Source organism: Leptonychotes weddellii, chromosome 14, assembly GCF_054177405.1.
Source record: "Leptonychotes weddellii isolate Sample4059 chromosome 14, ASM5417740v2, whole genome shotgun sequence".
In the NCBI taxonomy this organism is placed as follows: Eukaryota; Metazoa; Chordata; class Mammalia; order Carnivora; family Phocidae; genus Leptonychotes; species Leptonychotes weddellii.
In genome coordinates, this window is record NC_138382.1 from 64,617,120 (window position 1) to 64,635,969 (window position 18,850).

General features: G+C 44.2%; 1 protein-coding gene across 4 annotated transcripts in view; it reads right to left on the reverse strand.

Annotated features, from left to right (window-relative positions):
* Positions 1 to 18,850, reverse strand: part of ASTN2 (astrotactin 2) — an 837,042-nt gene that overhangs the window by 19,962 nt on the left and 798,230 nt on the right. For all 4 annotated transcript variants that reach the window (XM_081803478.1, XM_081803479.1, XM_081803480.1 and 1 more), the window contains one exon: positions 15,675 to 15,816. In XM_081803478.1, coding sequence (XP_081659604.1) covers positions 15,675 to 15,816 — 142 coding nt within the window. The remainder of the gene's footprint in view (positions 1 to 15,674; positions 15,817 to 18,850) is intronic.

Consider the following 18,850-nt stretch of genomic DNA (forward strand, 5'->3'; position numbering starts at 1 on the left):
TGTAAAGACTCTAAAACAAATGGAATGAATGGACACCAGTGCTAATAAAGAGGATGATACATTCGAGCACACCCTTAGAGATTAAGTGTGCACTGGCTAAGTAAGGAAAGGCTAGAGGACATCCTTCCTGACTGTCCCCAAATTCCTCTTTCTCCCCACCTTTTTCCATAGCTCATATTGGTATGATATTGTAGAAGCAGTTGGCCAATTTTAATTGCCTTGTGTATGGTGGTTTGCATATATACCTAGCTCCTATCAGCAGGAGAGGGAGCTGTTCAGGGCAGACACTGTGCCTCATTTTTCTAGGCGTCCCTTATAGGGCTTCACAGGAAGGAATACAGTGCACAGGTTCAAAGCATGAGCTCTGGAGATCAGAAAAGACCTGTTTTCAAATAGTAGTTCTGGCATTTACTCCCTTAGTGATTTTGCCCAGTTTACTAAACCTCTGTAAGCCTTCATTTCTTTATGTCTAAGATGAGGGGAGAAAAGCGCCTGCCTCATAGGATTATAGCTTAACCTTATAGATTAAATGTACTATTACATGCATTCATTTATCCAATGAATATTCATTGAATGCCTCCTGCATGCATATGGAAATAAAACAAGCACCATGTTTATTCTCACGGACAGTCAAGTCTAAGAGGTGACAGACATTAGCACACACATAAATATGTCATTTCCAAGTTTAATAATCGCAATAAAGGAAAGAAGTAAGGAGGCATAGTTTAGATTATGGGTTGGGGGATGCCATATGAGGAAGCAACATTTAGGCTGAGAACTGAAGAATGAATAAGAGATGCAGCATGTGCCAAGGCCCTGTGATGGAAGGAGGGCACAATCTGGTGTGTAGCAGGCTCATTAAATGCTGATATGCCATCAGGGGAGGTTGGACTCATTAGTGATGAGAAGCTTGGGCTCCGGAACCAGCCAGTCTGAATTTAAATCCTGGCTCTGCTACTGACTAGTGAATGACTTTAGGCAAATTTCTTAATTCTCTGGGCTTTGATCATCTCATGTGTAAAATGGGAATAATAGAGCTCTGTCCACATTGAGTTATTGAGAGGACTAGACGAGGTAATTTATGTAAAGCATTTAGAACAGTGTCTGGCATATCCATAGCACTCTTTAAATAACAGCCATTCATATCATTAATTCTTTTTTTCCTCTGAAGTTTTTACACTGATACTATTATAAAGGAGGAGGCAAAGATCTTGTCTGAAGAAGACATATCCAAGCTAGAAAATGGAAAAGAATAATGGGAAATTACGGAAGGTTGTCCAATAAAATACCAGGAACTCGGTTTGCCTTTTTGTAAAAGGTATAATCCCTGCCTCTAGGGTCAGCACACTTTAGGATGCCAATGGCACTCCTGAGATACCTCCAGAGGACTCCCTCTGGCCTGACATCAGTTAGCTGGATTTGGACAAGGTCACTGAGATTCCTGAAAGAAAGTACAACTCTAAGGCAGGGTATTATTTAAAAATTCATAGGATTAAAGCAAAAAAACAAAAAACTCTAGGGATTACCTCTTTTCTTTTAAAGATGCTTTTGTTGATTTAATATCTATCTAGAAGCCAGCAAAATTGCTGGTTTATTTATTCTGTAGCTTCTGAGTGTCTTCCTTGCCTGTGTGCTCTCTCTCCTCTCCCTGTTACAGGCCATAGATAGGGTTAAGAAATATCTATTTAGGTCTTAAGTTACTACACACTTGAAGGAGAAAGTTCTGGGGGCAGGCCTGTGATAAGGATGAGAGGGCTGGATACAGTTGTGGGAGTCAGGCAGGCAGCTTACCCAACCTCCAACCTCCCCACAAGTCAGACAGCCCCCTGGCCTTCCTTGCTTGTTTCAATCTGTGAATGTTTCCCAGAAAGAAATAGTAACTTCTCCTTTTTCTGGCAGGAGTGCCTGATGAAACTCCTTGAAAACAGGGCCTCTCCCTCCCCTTCATGCTGGCCTCACACATGTTAATGCAAATGAGTCCTGACCCAGCCAGGGGTCTGTGGGAAGGCTGCCAGGAGCTTTAGAACAAACATGCAAAGAATGTTATTTCATTTCTGGCATCCTGGGGAAAGAGGGACCCAGAGAGGGAAGTTGGGCAGTTGTTGGGGCGGGGGGAGGTGGTGTTGTGGAGAGGGAGAATGAATGTGAATGCTTACTGCAGTAAGGCTGAAACAAATTGAAAGGATGGGAGGAAATTAATATAAATAAAAGGTCTATCAGGTGCCAGGAATTGACATATAGAATATTTTTTTTCATTTGACATATACATTTTGAGGTCGAATTTTTTTATTCCCACTTTCGGGATGCAGAAAAAGGCTTGGTCTCAAAAGTTAGACATATTTTTTCAAAGGTTACCCAATGATGAAATTTAAATGCAGATTTTAAAATTTTGAATTCTGTGCTGTATCCTCTCAATGAGGCTGGCTTATGGACTTCCAAAAAAACCTGTGAGCACAACAAGCCCACATCCTAGGACTCTCTTCACCCACTTCCTCCTCTCATCCCTTCCTGCCACTCTTCTAACTCCAGATTCCTTATCTCTTACACCAGGATGATTACAACAGCTCCTAAGTGTCCCTAATCTAACCCACACTCCACAGAGATCATTCTAGGGTCCGACTGTGGCCTTCTCACTGCTGCTCAGAACGAATCATCGGTTCCTTAGTCTGCATTACCAGGCCTTGCAAGTTCTGCCTCTCCAACCTCATACAGTATATATCTCAACTATCCTGAACCTTCTGCTGTTCCTTTATGTGTCCCTTTAATTTCCCACCTTCTTGTCTTTATTTCAGCTGTTCCCTGTGCCTAGGATGCATTGACTTTCCGAATTCTAAATGGTCAACGCTATCCACTCTTCCAGACCCAGCTCAAATGCACTTCCCCCAAGGTACACTGGCTGTGAGAGATCACAACCTCCTCAGAATTTCCATGCTTTTATTATGGGCAAATCACCCTCCACCTCGGAATAATTAGCTGCTTACAAGTTTGTTCCCAACACTGGACAAAGTTCTCTCAATCTGAGCTATAAGATTTCAAATTTCAGCCACATCACTGCCTATAAGAGGAATGCATAGGAACATACAAGTATGGACTCTGGAGCCAGGCATCTTGTGTTAGACTCACGGTTCTGCCATTTACCAGTTAGGTGGCCTTGAACAAGCCTTTCTGTTTTAGTTTTCTTATATATAAAACAAGGATACTATAGTACCTACCTCAGAGAGTACCATATTGTGAAGAATCAAAGAGTTAGTGTGGCAGGGAGTCAGAACTTGGTAAGTGGTCGATCACGACAGTGACTGGAAGGCTGGGGCCATGTCATTGCTCTGGTCTTGACTAAATCATAGATGCTTACATGAAGTACCAACTCCATCCATTCAACCTGCAATACCTATTTCTGCCCTTTGGTGTTTGCTGAATTGATAACCTACTAAATGCCAGGTCTTATGTTAGGGGCTCACAGAATCCTAAAGCATGGGTTCTAAAACATGCCTACTCTTGGATCACTGACAATCTTGGCTCCCTCTCATCATGAGAATTGTATTTGAGATGGGTTCAAGGAACAGTAGAAGAAAAAAAGAAAAAGGGAAGGCACCTCTTGTTATGTCAGATATTTGGTGAAAATAATCCCAAATTTGTCACATCTTATGTCCAAAGGACTCCTGAAAGATGCTCAGAGACAACAGAGAAATGTGAGCAACTTCACAGTGGGCAGGACAATTAGCTGATCATGAGTCCCCTTTATGGTCATCTTTGAGGAAGATCTACTAAAGAAATGTCTTGTATGCACTTGGTATGTACTTGATATTGAGCACCTACTGTGTACTGAATACCTACGCCTGGGAGCTGGACATGTGTTAACCACTTCACACTTGCCTCACAGCAAAACTAATGTAGTAAATAGCAGTACCCTCACCTTACAGGCGCAGACACTGAGCCAGGGAAAATAAGTATCTTATATAGCCAGAAACTACCTGACATTTGAACTGACCCTAGGGCAAACTGACTCCAAACCCCAGGCTCTCTGCCGCTCGTACACCCAATATGATAAGGGGCACATGGATGCTTGGATCCAAGTATGCTTGGATGGAGGACAATAAAGCAGCAGGTAGTCTGTAGGGGACTTAAGAGCCCTTGTCTAGCCCAGCTCTAACACTGATTCTCTAAGAGATGGAGGACAGGCCTATGACCTCCCTGAGCTTCAGTTTCTCCCATAAAGAGAGAAGGTTCGGGTCAATGATTTCCAAAGCCTTGAGTTCTATTAGGCTGTATTTCAAATGTGAAAGCACAACAGGTTGTTGGTAAATGGGAGAGACTGTCCTTGGGGGAAAGAAGAACAGAGCAGAAAAAAAATGCCAGAAATCTGTATTGTGTCTTGCCTCTGAGTTTCCACACATCATTCATGGTGATCCCCTGCAGTCTGCTAACACCTTTCCAGTGATGACCCTCAAGACTGCTCACAGCAACAGCCTCCTTTACAGGTGGAGGTGGGATTCAGGGGGGCAGGCAGCCCTTTTGCATGCAGTGATGGACCCACTGCATGCGGGGCCAGGGGCTTCTGATGCCCCCAAACCTGATAACGGGAGCAGGGAAAATTTAGGAGACCTGGCTTCTAGCCTGGGTCCAATCCTATCTTCAGTTCCTACAGTTCTTGAAATCAGAGGAGGAGGGGATTTCTCCATCCAATTCCTTCATTGTAACAAGGAAGAAACTAAAGTTCAAGAAAAGGAAGCTTTTTGTCTAAGGTCCCTCGTAGATGGGCGGATGGGCAGCAAAGCTGAACAAAGAACCTAGAGTGGCAGGTTGCAATCCCATCCCAGGAACCTCTTATCATGCTGAGCTGTCTCTGCTTCCCCTCTAACAAGGTGACCCTAAGGTAGAAGGTGGAGGTCAAGGCTTCTTGGAAAGAACCCTGCATGAGCTGACAGGACCACTATATATTATTCCTGGCTCTGCTTTGACTGTGAAGTCTATGAGTCTCTCAGGGCCTCAGCTTCCACAGCTATACACTGAGAGAGTCGACCTAGATTAGACATTCTGAATTAACAAACTGCAGGTGAATTGTGACTTATAAAATTGGTCTGTGTGACCAATTTTAAATTGGTTGCCAGCAAGTACTGATTAAGAGATTTCACTTAAACTCTTAGATTTACGGCTTAGAATATTTTTCAACACTGGGTCTATACTCTCACATAGTAATAATCATCTAGAGCTAAGTGTTCTCTGCTCCATTTCTAGTTTACCACAGTCTCCACTCCCTATCATAAATAACCATCTGGCCATGTTGACTCACTGACGTCACTTAAAAGTGCCTCCTTACAAAGCCTAGCTGAGAGTTTACCCCATCTCCCTTAGCCTCCTGATGCCCTGAGTATGAGACTCTCACTGACCCCCTGAGATTACCATCCCAGTGAGGGCCAGCACTGGAATGTCTTCTGATAGGGACCTAGCAAAACTCTAATCTCTGCCTCTGTCTTCACATGGTAAATACCAGTAACTACACTGGATTTAGGAACCAACCTAATCCAGTATGAGCTCATCTTGGTCCTTAACTTGTTACATTTATAAAGGCTTTATTTCTAAACAAGGGCATATTCTGAGGTTTTGGGTAGACATGGATATTTTTTTGGGTGGAGGTGGGAGCAGAGGTGGTGCATTATTCAACCCAGTGCAACCCCTCCTCTTACTTCCTCAGGCAGACTTTGCAGTAGATCTGTAGAGCAGGCCTGCAGTAGACCTGGCTGGATTAGTGGCCCTTCCTCAGTGCTCTCACAGCCCCTGGACTTTCCCATCAGAATACGAAGTGAAGCATCATGGAACGGTGTCGTCTCTTCTGCTTCCCCACCATAACTGTGAGCTCTATAAGGACAGAGGCCTTGTTTGGCCTGGTGACTTCTGCATCCCAAGTACCCAGCTTAGTGTGAGACACTTTGTAGATGCCCAACAAATATGTCCTTTTCCTGAGCATTCTGCACTGCAGTCAGTTACTAAGAATAGAAAAAGTTGTTCTTAGATGTTTCCAGAACTGAGCTGAGCCCAAAGTGCTCCACTATGGCCCAACACATGCCCTACTCAGGGTACCACTCATTGGTTCCCCAAATGTGTGAGGACCCCACTCTTTCCCTTTCTTTTTTTTTAAAGATTTTATTTATTTATTTGAGAGAGAGAGAGAGAGAGCATGAGCAGGGCAGAGGGAGAGAGACAAGCAGATTCCAGGCCGAGCTGGGAGCCTGACACGGGGATCGATCCAGGACCCTGGGATCATGACCTGAGCCAAAGGCAGACACTTAACCTACTGAGCCACCCAGGCGCCCTTCTTTCCCTTTCCCTATATCAAATGCCACCTCCCCCCGGACTCTCAAGTCAGCCCAGCCTATTCTACACACCATGGTAGAGGGTCAGAGTAGTCATCACAAAACATAAGTTTAAATATAACCTGCCCCTCCTCAAGCTTTTCTTCACTCCCCACTGCCTGCAGAATAAAGTCCAGCTTCTCTGCCCGGCATTCAAGGCCTAGCTTTCCAGCATGGCCTCAGCTCCCACCCATCCACCCTCTATGACTTCATGCAAGCAGTCTGTGCCCTATCCCTCCAGAACTCTGGCCAGTGTCCCATTCCTGAATGAAATCTTGACGCAGTTTGAGGAAAGAAACAGCCTGCCTGAGAGTCCCCAGCAGGTTTTAGGAGCCTCACTGTCTGTCAGCTGAAAAACAGCTTTATTTTTCCTCTACTGAGTCTCTCTTGGCTTGAGATGCATGGCTGTACATGCTTCTGGCTTGAGGACAGCTCTTCCCCTCTCTGGGGCCCCAACTGTGCACTTTGGAGAGGTCAGCATGACCTGATGCTAGAGGGAGTTGAGTCTTGAGTCGCTAGGCTGCCTCTGTCACTACCCCCCACCCCACCTCCCAACCAACAGGACAGGGCACCACAGCCACGGAGCATTCACATTCCATTCAGGTTTGGGGGCATCAGAAGCCCCTGGCCCCTGCTTGGCTCTGGGACCCTTGGCTACACCTTGGCTGTTGGCTCCAGACCATATTATGGGCTCAGACCCTTGTATTTAGGCTGGGGTGGGAAGGGGGTGGGGTGGGTGGGGAATGCACAGAAGGATGAAAGAACAGAGATCTTGGGACTGAGACAAAGACCGAGAAGTGGTAAGTAAGGGAGAAAGTGACAAGACATGCACATGCAGAGATGGCAAGTAGAAGAGAAGGACACACAGACCAAAAAAAAAAAAATGGATGGGAAGTCAGGGTGACACCAAGAGAGGCACCATCCATGACCAATACTGAGAGAGAAGAAAGTGAGAGGGGAAAAAGAGTAAAACAATAAAGAAATGGACAAAGGGGAAAGGAAGGAAGAGATGTTGGAAAAATAGAAGGGGATGCAGGGAGGGAATAAGGGAGGGAGATGGAAGGAAGGAGGGGGGAAGGAGGGGAAGAAGGCAGAAAAAGTAGAGGAGAGGGAGAAGGGAAGTGGTAGGAGGGAGGGAAGGAGGACTGAAGAGAAGAAAAAAGAACTGAGAAAGTATCACACTGGGAAGAAAAAGCCAGTAAAGAGCAGGACAAAAATTGTCAGGCCTGTCCTGGCTCTTTGCCCTGGTGTGTCCTGGATCAACCTTGGGCCTCAGCCTCAGCTCACATTGGTCCAGAGGCTGTGGCCCAGGGCCCTGGTCAACATGGCAGGCTTCTTCCGTGCCTATCCTCTTTCCCCTAAATGCTGAAAGTCCCCTCAGAAATTAGGCCTGGTCACACTGGGGACGTGGCTCAGGAGGCCCATTAATCAGACAGGGTTACTGAAACTGAAAGACGGAAGTATGGGGCCTTAAAGCTGAATGGACTCTTCCATTCAGACTCAAACTCTCCAGTCACCAGGGCTTGAGTGCATCTCCTTGCCTCCATTATCTCTTGAGATGCACAGCCTGCAAATTCATGAAATGGTCCTTTGGGTTAGCTCATTCAATCCCTCTTCTACGAATGGAGACCCAGAGGCCTCCAAAGGGGACAAATCCTTGCCCCTGGCCTCACAGCAGCTTAGAGACCCTCAGGTCTCTTGACTCCCATCATCTGGGCAAGCACTTTTGGAAGCAAGATGACTCTCAGGTCTCTTGCCTCCCATCATCTGGGCAAGCACTTTTGGAAGCCAGCCTTAGACGGCTCCTGATGACTTTCATGCTGTTTCCAGTAAAGTCTGTGCTGATTCTTGGCATAAAGAGAGGAAATGAAGAGGGTAGGGTAGGAATGTAAATAAAGGGAAACTTTGGGATTTCATCTAATATATAATTATAGTATCCATGGCGGTGGCCTTGACTGCTTCTGCAATGTGCTGCCCGGGCTGTGCCCAAGTAGGGGTGGGGTCCTGGGGGCAATGGGGGCCCAGCAATGCTCCCTCCATCCAAAGGCTCCAATCTCTCTGGGCTCTTGGAATAGCATCCTTGGGCTGGGAGCCTGGACTTTTTTGCAGAAACATGTGGCAGTCTGGAGACACTGGGAAACGACTCAACAGATGAGAGCTGGGGGTCCTGCGGGCTCAAAAATGGCATGGGGAGCTCATGGCTAAGAGAAGCAGAGGTCCTTGTACAGGCTCGGAGCTCACCTGTGGGTATGGCCGGGCCAGGACTGCAGAGGCAGGAGGAAGTTTGGTCTTTGGTGGTAGTAGTCACACAGCTTTTGGTGTCAGGACTGAAAATCTGTTTTCCATATTGTTTCCAACTCATCTGGGCATCCATGGGTCTTTGCACAAAAGATCCCTCGGAACAGATTCTACCCCCTGGTCCCCAGCTAGTACTTCTCATGATCTAGTGTGGAAATTTTGAGTTCAGGCTCTGGAAATAAATGAGCTGAATTCAAAGCTTGGCTTCTCCTCTTATTGGCTTTGAGGCTTTGGTCAAGTTATCTGAACTCTCTGTGCCTTAGGAGCCTAATCTCTTGGCTAAGAATAATAGTAATTGCCTTAGAGAGTTGTTCAGAGGATTAAATTAGCTAAGGTTTATGGTAGGTATGTAGGTAGGTAGGCAGACAGACAAATCTCAAGGTAGATACAGAGACACAGAGATAGGGTACTAGAACGACCTAGGTAGTATAGTACTACGTCGATGTCCCCTGAATATCTGGTAAGAAACCACAGTTAGAAGTTGTGAATGAGTGAAGGGGAAAAGTCAGTGTCTCCAGATTTCGGCACTGACTTGGAAATGTATTCAAATCATTCAACAACTATTTATTGGATTCTTTACTGGCATCAGTCACTGTTCTAGGCACCAGGGATACAGGATAAAAAGGCAGACCCAGATCCTACTCTATGCAGCTGACAGTCCAGTGAGAATAGACAGACAACAAACAAGCAAACAGATACTAAATCATTCTAGCTTTAGTAAGTACCCGGCTTTGTGTGTCTATGTGTGGCAGGCAGGATCTACTGCAGATAATGTGGTCAAGGAAGGCCTTTGTAAGGAGACGGCATGACATGTAATTACAAACATGAAGGAGAAGGGGAACCATCATGGGAACCAACAGGGGAAAAGCCAGGAGAGGTCCACCCTGGGGAAAGGGAAGAGGTAGAAGCAAAGACCTTGAGGAAGGAAGAAACTGCTACATTCTAGCAAATGTCTGGGGACGATTAGTAAAGGGCCAGTGTGAGAGGTAAAGGTTAAATGTGCTCTCCCACTGGAATGCTGTGGACACAACAGTGTCAACGTGGCAACCCCAGGCCCGACTGCTTAGGTGAAGATTGCTGTCACTGATGGAAATGACAGTGGTGTTTCTCATCCTGCCATTTATTAAGTACTGACAATGAGCTACACACCATCTCGTGCTCTTTACGTGTTTCAGTTCATTGAATCCTCACAATGCCCTATGGAAAAGGTCCTCTTGTGATTCCATTTCGCAGATGAAAACCCAAAACTCAGAGAGGTTAAGAAATTTGCCCAAGGCCACACTGTGGATAGGTGCAAGAGCCGAGGTAAAAACATCCCTCTGTCTGACTTCAAAGGCCTAATTTAAAAATATGTACGTGGAGGGGGGTGGGAGGGATGGGGTGGCTGGATGATGGACACTGGGGAGGGTATGTGCTATGGTGAGCACTGTGAATTGTGTAAGACTGATGAATCACAGACCTGTACCCCTGAAACAAGTAATACATTCTATGTTAATAATAAAAAAAAAAACTTACAAAAAAAATAAGTACGTGAGGTGGTGAGTGGATAGGGGCATGTGGACTCAAAATGTCTATAGCCCTCCCCACTGTTGATCTTTGAAAAATGGGGTGATCGAGAAAACCCTTCATGAGCACATGACCTTATGAAAAATTCAAAGCACCTCCTCATCTACTACTCATTTTAATCTTTGTGACGATGTGAGGAGGTATAACTAATCATCTCATTTTATGGATCAGATTAATCAGCTCCATTTCCCAGATGAGAAGGATGAGCATGAAGTACTCTCCCTGGGGATCTGCAGGCTGCAGTCTGGGTCTGCCTGGCCCCCAGCGGTCCTTCCGTTGCAAATGGTTGCTTGCAGTTCGAAGCCTCTCCTGCCCTCATGCTCTGACAACTCCACACGTGTGGTGGACAAGGACAGGGAGAGCACATGGGGCGAGGGGAGGGGAGGGTGGGTGTTAGAGTCAGCCTGGGTATGAATCTCTGCTCTATTTCTTCTTGTCATGTGATTTGGGGCAAAATGTTTACCCCTTTAAGCCCCAGTTTTCCCAACGATGAAACAGGAGGTGATGACGATGAGGATGATATCAGATCCATAGGGTTATGGCGAGGATTAAATGAGATGGTACATGTAACATCCCTAGTGTGGTTCCTGGCACATGGTGAATGCTCAATCGACTATTACTAACCCCACTACTGCTATGATCCAGGAAGTGCTGGAAGCACTGAGAATCAGGACTCTGGTGTAGTCTGCATCCCCACCTCAGTGTGCATGTCTCAGAGCACAGAGTTTAATGTTTCCATTTCACAGATGACAACATCAAGGCCAGGGGAGGGGAAAGAACCGGCCCCAGGTCTCACTGGGAGTAAGTGTGGGAACTGCTATCTGACTCCTGACCTTAGGCTCTTTTTTTCACAATGCCTGCTCTTCTCCAGGGCTCTGGTTTTCTTTTTACTCCTCTCCTCCAACTCCACCCATCCCTGCTGAGAAGGAATCCCTCCCCTGAGCCTCTGGTCCCACCGTGGATATTGGCACATGGTTGCAGTACCCAGGCTCCCTTGGCATTCTTTTCACAGAGCGGAGGCCATGGAGGTGAAGGACGGGCCTGGGGCAAGCCTTCAAATGTGTGGGAATGAGCCCCCCTCCCCACCCAGGAATTGGGCCTGGCTGCTGCTGCATGTTTGCTCAGGACTCTTTGGCAGTCATCCATGATTAGAGAAAGGCAAGGCAGCCAAGACAAGACAGAGGCTAATTACCTTGGGTAATAGGAAATTGAGGAATGGCGACAAGAACAGTGTCTAGGTCTTTAGCCAGCCAAGGGCAGGGACCATGAATGCCTAGCCCGGCCTGACCCGTCCACCCTGAGTGGAGATTCCTGTTCGGGGGTCACTCACCAGTTCCAACAACCTAAGGGTGCAGGAGCTGGCCACACTGTCAGACCTTCTGGGACCCTCTCCTCTGCTGCTCTTTGTTTGTTTTCATTCAAAAGCAAAACAAATGGAACAAACAAGGAAATTCAATTTAAACAGGGCCCAAATGCTGATGTTTCTGTTTTGCTACACCAGGGTGAGCTTAGGACAGAAAATCAGCCTTGACTTTCACTCCTCCAATTGGTCTCAACCCTGTGTGCTGTGTAAAATTACATGGATGGAGGGGCTGCAAAAGCAATTTGCCTTCCCAGGTGGAGAGGAGAGAGGGAGTGGGCATTCAGAGAGAGAAACAGAGAGACAGACAGAGAGGAATCCAAACTCAACTAAGAAATAGGACAGAGAAACTGAGTTATATACAGACAAACAGAAGTTAAGAGAATAACAAATAGAAAGGCAAAGAAGGAATGACTGGGAGAATGGCAGATAGACAAAGAGAGTGAGCTATGCAGAATATACTTACACAGAGAGGGAATGAAAGGCATGAGAGATGAACAGAGATGCAGGGAGGCACAGTGGGGTAAAAGCAAAGTGAGAGACGTAGAAAAGTAGGAAGGGCAGAAGCCCAGGAGGAGAAGGAGAGAGAGAATGAGAAGAAATCTTGTGGCAAATGTACGCATTTTCTGAACCTCAAACTGGGGTGGACCTAACACACCTTCACTTTGAAAGTGTTGAAACTGCAGAACAAGGAGACGGCATGAATGTTTAGCCCAAGGTCCCAGAGACAGAAGTGGCAGTAGTGAGATGTGAACTCAGACTACCTGCCTGAGAGGCTGATCCTCCACGCCTGTGCTACCTGAATCCTATTATAGCTCTGGCAGTTGGTCCATGGGGGATCTGGTGCCCTGTGCTTAATTAAAACTCAGGGGTCTGGACCCATGTTCTCTTTTCATCCTATTTCATTCCCAAAGGATCCTGGATGGTCCTTTTTTCCAGGGCTAGCAGCACCCCAACCTGCCCCATAGGGAACGGCTCTTCCAGGATTATACTTGTGAAAGATACAGATAACCAGTGATGGAGTCAAGGAGAAAAAAAACAGTAACTATGTGCAAGGCATTCTGGTAAACCCTGCCTGTGGAGTTTCTCACTTAATGCTCTTCCCTTTAACCCTACAAGATCAAAACAATTACCAGCTCCCTGTTTCCAGAGGAAGACACTGTGGTATAGAGCAGTGAGAACTGGCTTTCCCCAGGGCAGGTTCTGAGGACAAGGAAGAATCAGGATTTGCACTCAGCTCAGTCTGTCCTCCTCCTACTGCCACACACAGCCTTTTCGACCCGAATTAGAAAACTAATTTTGGTAAGGGACGAGCAAGCAAAAAATTTGAAACCCCAAGAACTGACAGTATAACTATTTTAAAACTCAAGACTGAGTGGTCAGACTTCACGGAAGGAAAGCCACCAGCAGGATGAGAGATGGGGTCCAAACCACACCCTGGGCTCCTTGTCAGAACAGCCCAGATTCCACAGCCATTAATAAAATCAATTTCAAAAATAAAATAAAGACGTGTTCAGAGTTAGGGATGACAGCTCATGACAAACACATTTCCAGGACAGAAGAAGAAAGGATGGTCCTATGTCAAGAGGTGGGAAGGGGGTAGGGGATATCAAGAAGAAAGGAAAAGAAGAGGTGAGGGAAAACGATCATCACTTCTAAAGGATGTCAACTGATTTGTCAGCTCTCAGTGTTAACTGCTTTTGGGGTTCCATAAAACATTTCATTGCTCTCTACATAATGGGCCTGTAGGATTTCAGACTGGCTAATGCCAAGACTCCATAACGTCACCCAGAGACAGGATTACTGCTTGTGTCTCAGTCGATAGGAACCACCTGCTGGGGCTCTGTCCCTCTCTACTAGATGCTATCCCAGTAAGTCGGCAAAAGGAGGGGAACGGAGTTAAAATTATTTTTAGCACAACAAGGACAACAAGAACAACAGTGGTAACAGCTAACACTTCTCACACTCTTACTGGGAGCTCATCACCAAGTGGAGAGCTTTTGTGCACTATCTCATCAAATCTTCTTCAGGTCCCAGTGAGTCAGACACTGTCATTATCCCCATTTTCACAGAGGAGGAGATGGAAGCTCAGAAGGTTGAGAAGCACACTCGGTGTCACACAGCTGATAAGTGCAGGGAGACACTGGAACCCAGATCTGTCTGTCTGTCTCGAGTCTATACCCATAATGGGGGACAGAGGAACCAGAAGTCAGCCATCTTGAAATCTTTCAAAAATGCTACTTTCTTCATATAATCGTAGTTTTGAGAGTTGGAAAAGACCTTATAGCTCTTAATCCAGTCACACACTTGTGTATTATATAGATGGGTGATCCTAGAGCCCAAGAGGTTAGTGTCAGCACTTACTGATTAAGAAGCTATGGAGTCATGCTCTCAAGATCTAGATCCCAAGTCACCACTTGAGGCCTGAGGCAAATGCTACTTCCTCTAGGAAGTTTGCCGACATGTCCCACCAGAAGAGATCTGATAGCCTATGGTATTTTGGAGATTCCATTCCCAGAGCTCTCACTGTCCCCAATTGATTTTGCCATTCTGACAAACTGAAACTTGGGCCCCCACATCTATGAGATAATCAGTGGCAGAGCGAGGGTCAGAGGTCCAATTTCTAGCTTACAGTGATATTCTTGAGTTTGGTGCATGAATCTGTTGGGTGTTACCAAAGAGCCTGAATATGTTGGGTATTCAAAAGTGTGCCATGGTATTTAGAAAAGTGGTATCTTCCAGAGGAAGTAGGGATGGGATGTGGTTTGGAGGTGAAGGAGATTCGGATGGTGGAGGGATAATACTTACTGAGCACATACTTAGTTACTGTGCTAGGGTGTTTCTTACTTAAATCTCATGCAACTCTACAGCCTAGGTTTTATTATTACCTTCTTACTGAGGCTTATAGAGGTAAAGCAACTTATCTAAGGTGACATAACTAAAAATGTCAAAGCCAGATCTGATTCCACAATCTGTGGCCTTTCATACCATCATTAAGTTATAAGTCATTTGAGAATTAAACCTTTGTCTTCGTCACATTCATACCTGCATTTCTTAGCTTAGTATCAAGTCATAGGAAGTCCTCAGAAAATGTCTGATGAATAAATAAATGAGTTATGAATAAGTAAAAACGTGAATGAATGAAAGAAGTGATGAATAAGTGAATGAGTGATGGAGTATATGAGTGGATGAACAGACGGATGGATGGATGGAGAAAGAGAGGAAAGGGGAGAGAAAAGGATGGAAGGAGGGAGGGATTCATGATTAGGTAAATGGGTCGGTGAGTAAATAGAAGAAAAACAAATGATTTCAATAACTGGTGAAATTGGTTGCTAAGGGAAGTGGCCTATAGTTTCATAATTAGGATACATGAAGACAGCTTATCTCTAGAATTCTATGTAATAGTTTATGATGGATGTATCTCAGTGTGACAATACTCACTGAATGGAACAAAAGAAAGAGGAGCCCCCTTTCCCTCTGAGATTAACAGCTGAGCCTTAGAATGACTTCCTTTTGCATCTCTAGAAGTGTGAATGCAGTGACTCCAGTGTACTCTGTGAAGGAGTGATGGTGGCACTATTTCTAAGGGGAGCAGCTGAATCTAGTAAAACTAACAAATACATATGAATACAAGTATATATATACATACATGTGTGTGTATATATATATACATATATATGTGTATGTATATATACACACACACATATATATATGTATATATATATTTCAAATATGCTAATGTAATCTTTTTCAGAGGAGATATCATGGAATTGAGAAAAGAACTCCAGGCAGGCACTCCTGCCCCAGCCCTCCTTGCTAACTTGCCATGTTTCCTCTCTTGGCTGCAGATTCTTCATTACTAGAAGAAATGGTTTTGTGTTCCCTGGTCTCCCTGGGCCCTTCAGTGCTAACCCTGTAGGATTCTGTGGCTTGCTGTGGCGACACTTCTCCAATGGATACTTCTAAACCTCAGCATCTCAAGGTGCACATATGGGCTGGCCTATAAAACATTTGGTTGGCCTGGACGGATTACTCATTCCTTGCCTCCCAGACTTAAAATCGACCTGTTTCACACTCCCCACGCACCCAGCACATCTTACTTGTAGAGACCGTCGGGCTCCAGACACTTGAAGATGACGGAGTAGATACTGACTTCAGGGACCTCTCCATGGCTTCGACCAGCTGCCACACAAGATGTGCCCAGGCCAGAGAGTAAGTCATCAGCAAAACTCAGGAACTCTCCTGGAGGGAGACAAAGAAAGATGAGCTCTCCAGCTCAGGCCTTGGTGAGCAGACATTCTTGCTGCTGCCCAAACCCATGAAATGTCTGGATATCATTATCAGGAGGATTAGTGGACAAAACAAGCACAGCATATGAACATGACACAGATTAGTATCTAGCCCTAATGCCCCTGTTTAAATTTATGCTGGAATTTTCTCAACTGGAAAGCGGGCATACTAATACCTACCTTTATGAAATTATAACAAGGCTCAAATGAGGTAAATTACTGTGTACTAAAAATGCATGGAAAGGTAACAGGGGAATAATGCTTTCTGTCCAGAGTAAATTTTCTGGTCTTGTTCCTGCCATTAACTTCCTCTTCATTACTTGAGCAAGGCTGTTCCTTCTTGGGATTGCATTCTCCTTCCAAGGATGTAAGATAGGTTTCTTATCGCATGGTCACTCTTAATGCAGTGGTACTAGATTCATGAAGTGTTATGTTGAGATGGACAGAAACCTGGTCCAACTGAGGGGGAAAGAGTTCTATGACTGATGAGTGATGAAGGCCATGGGACAGGAAGGGACAGTGGAAGAGCAAGGGCAAGTGCCTTGATTTCCATGATTTCCAAAAGTCGACTGAGCCACTGGGTTTTAGGAAGCAGCTGAAGTTTACTAGAAATAGGCCTGACTAAAAAGAATAACATTTTCAAATCTAGTCTTAACTCTGTTAAGGATTTGCTGGATAGCTTGAGGCAACCGAATTCCCATCTCTGTGCCTTAGTTTTCTCCTCTGTAGAATCAAAGTGGTAGAATCACTATTAGAGCTTTGAAAAAAATAAAATAAAAACACAGATGTACACAAAGATTGAGCTATGTGAACAAACATTATGGTACTATTTAAATCAAGAAGAGTTTAGAAACAACTAAATGTTCAACGATATAGAAACAGCAATATCAATTATAGTTCAGTGATGCAATGGAATATTTTGTAGCTATTAAAAACAATATTGTGGAAGATTATGAAATTATAGGAAAAGATATTAAATTAAAAAACAGGCTGTGCTATTACAGAATAATCTAATGTTTGGTGGAAATTTTACATGTGTATCTATTTCAAAAGAGAAGGAAGAAATGAGAGCAAATACATAATAGTGGCTTTGTAAAGTGAGATAAGGAAAAATAAGAGAAAAAAATACCCATTATCTCTGTTTAAAAAAAAAAAAACTACCTACAATGAAATGTAACAAAGAAAAAAATCAATAAAAAATTACTTAAAAATAGATAAAATAAATGAGCCAGAATAAATGGCCTCTAAGTTCCCTTCCAATTCTAAAATCGGATAATTTAGGAGCAAAACAAGCATGTGAGTTATTTTATACCACACAGTATGGAATAATAGGAGGCCTCCCTACAGTTCATTCCTTCTCTTTCTTGTCTGGTATGGAATGCCTCACACTCTCTACTCACTTATTCTTACTAATAAACAAGAAGAAGATGTCCATTCAACTAAATCTTCTCTACTTGATGTTAAGGACAATCCAATATAATGGAACTATCATGGAACAGTAATATTGGCCAAGTGTCTGAGAAGACTGTGACCCGGGGAGGCAAGGAACTGGGAGGGCAGAATATACAGATCACCTCCTGTTGGTCTTTCAAAGAAAAGTTTCATTCTTCACTCACAAGTGAATGAGGTTAACACTTGTCTGACTGAACAGTCTGGATAGCCCCGGGAGTTCAGGTAAACAATGGTTCTATAAAGTATTTGTCCCTATGGTCCAATCTAGTAGAGCTGATGTGTGGTGTTCTTTGTTTTCCACTTTTTACAATGACAACTACAGTTCATAGACTCGATACATAGGTGCCAGAGGAAGTGTCTGAATCAGGCTGATGTCAGCGACACGCAGGTTCACCTGCTATTGTCGGAGAGACTTTGGACTGAATTCTATTTCCACCATTTACTGCAAGTCTCTTAACTTCTCAAAGTCTCAGTTTTCCTTTCTGTAATACGGGGTCAATAGCTCTTACTGAGTTTGGAGTCTAGAAAGAAAGGCTGAGTCTAAGAAGAAATTCTTTGTCTAGAACCAGCAGTTCTGCTAGAAAATGAAAAGGTAAATGAAAGCTTTATTAATCAAAGATTTTGGCCTCCCCTCTTTCTTCCATAGGCCTCTTATGTCAGTTTCTTCCATAGTAAAATCATAAACCAACAATGTCTCTCTGCCAATAGGTACCAAAGCAGAACAATGTATAGGGTGGAAAATAAGGAAAGGGGGAAAAACATGGAATTACTCACAGGAGGGAGTAAGGGCTTTGTTTCTCTTGGTTTCTTAGGATTTCAAGTTTGGCAGCTTACATTTGTTTTCTTTGAGCTTGGATCCATGTCTGTCTGCTTTTCAATTTGTTTCTAGATAGCCATTGAAAGAGTTGGCCCCTCGTGAGGGAATTCAGTATTCCTGTGGCCTGTATTAACCATCTTCAAGCCAAAATATGGTTGACATTCATTTACAAATGGGCATAGTTTTCCAGATATTTCAATCCATTTCAGAATAATTTGGACCCTGGATAAAAGCCTCATAATATGTCTGATAGGTCAGTAAGATAGGCACACGGTTCTAAGGTTTATAGGTTTAGTTCAAGTGAAGAAACTGGATAGCATGGCATATATAACTAGTTATACGGAGGACATTCTAAGGAAACTCAGTGCCCAGTTCTATTCGGGACTAAATATACATAATGACGTTCAAATGAAAAGAGTTAAAGGGAAGAAAACTGACATTTAGTACCAGATTTTCTTTTTTTTCATTTGTCACAATACTCAATACTAATGAGTTAAATGTTAATATCTCTCTTGTAAAGTTGAGATTAAGCTCAGAAATTTAGGGAGGAACAGAGCTGAGATTTGAACCCAGATCATCCTAACTCCAAAGCCATACCTTTTCTTTTATACTATGCTGCCTCCTAGAGAAAGTTTTAAAAAAAATAGTGTTAGAAAGTGAGCTTTCTCAATTCTGTTCGGTCTGCAATTGAATTCATGCCACTCGTAGTTCTGTGGTC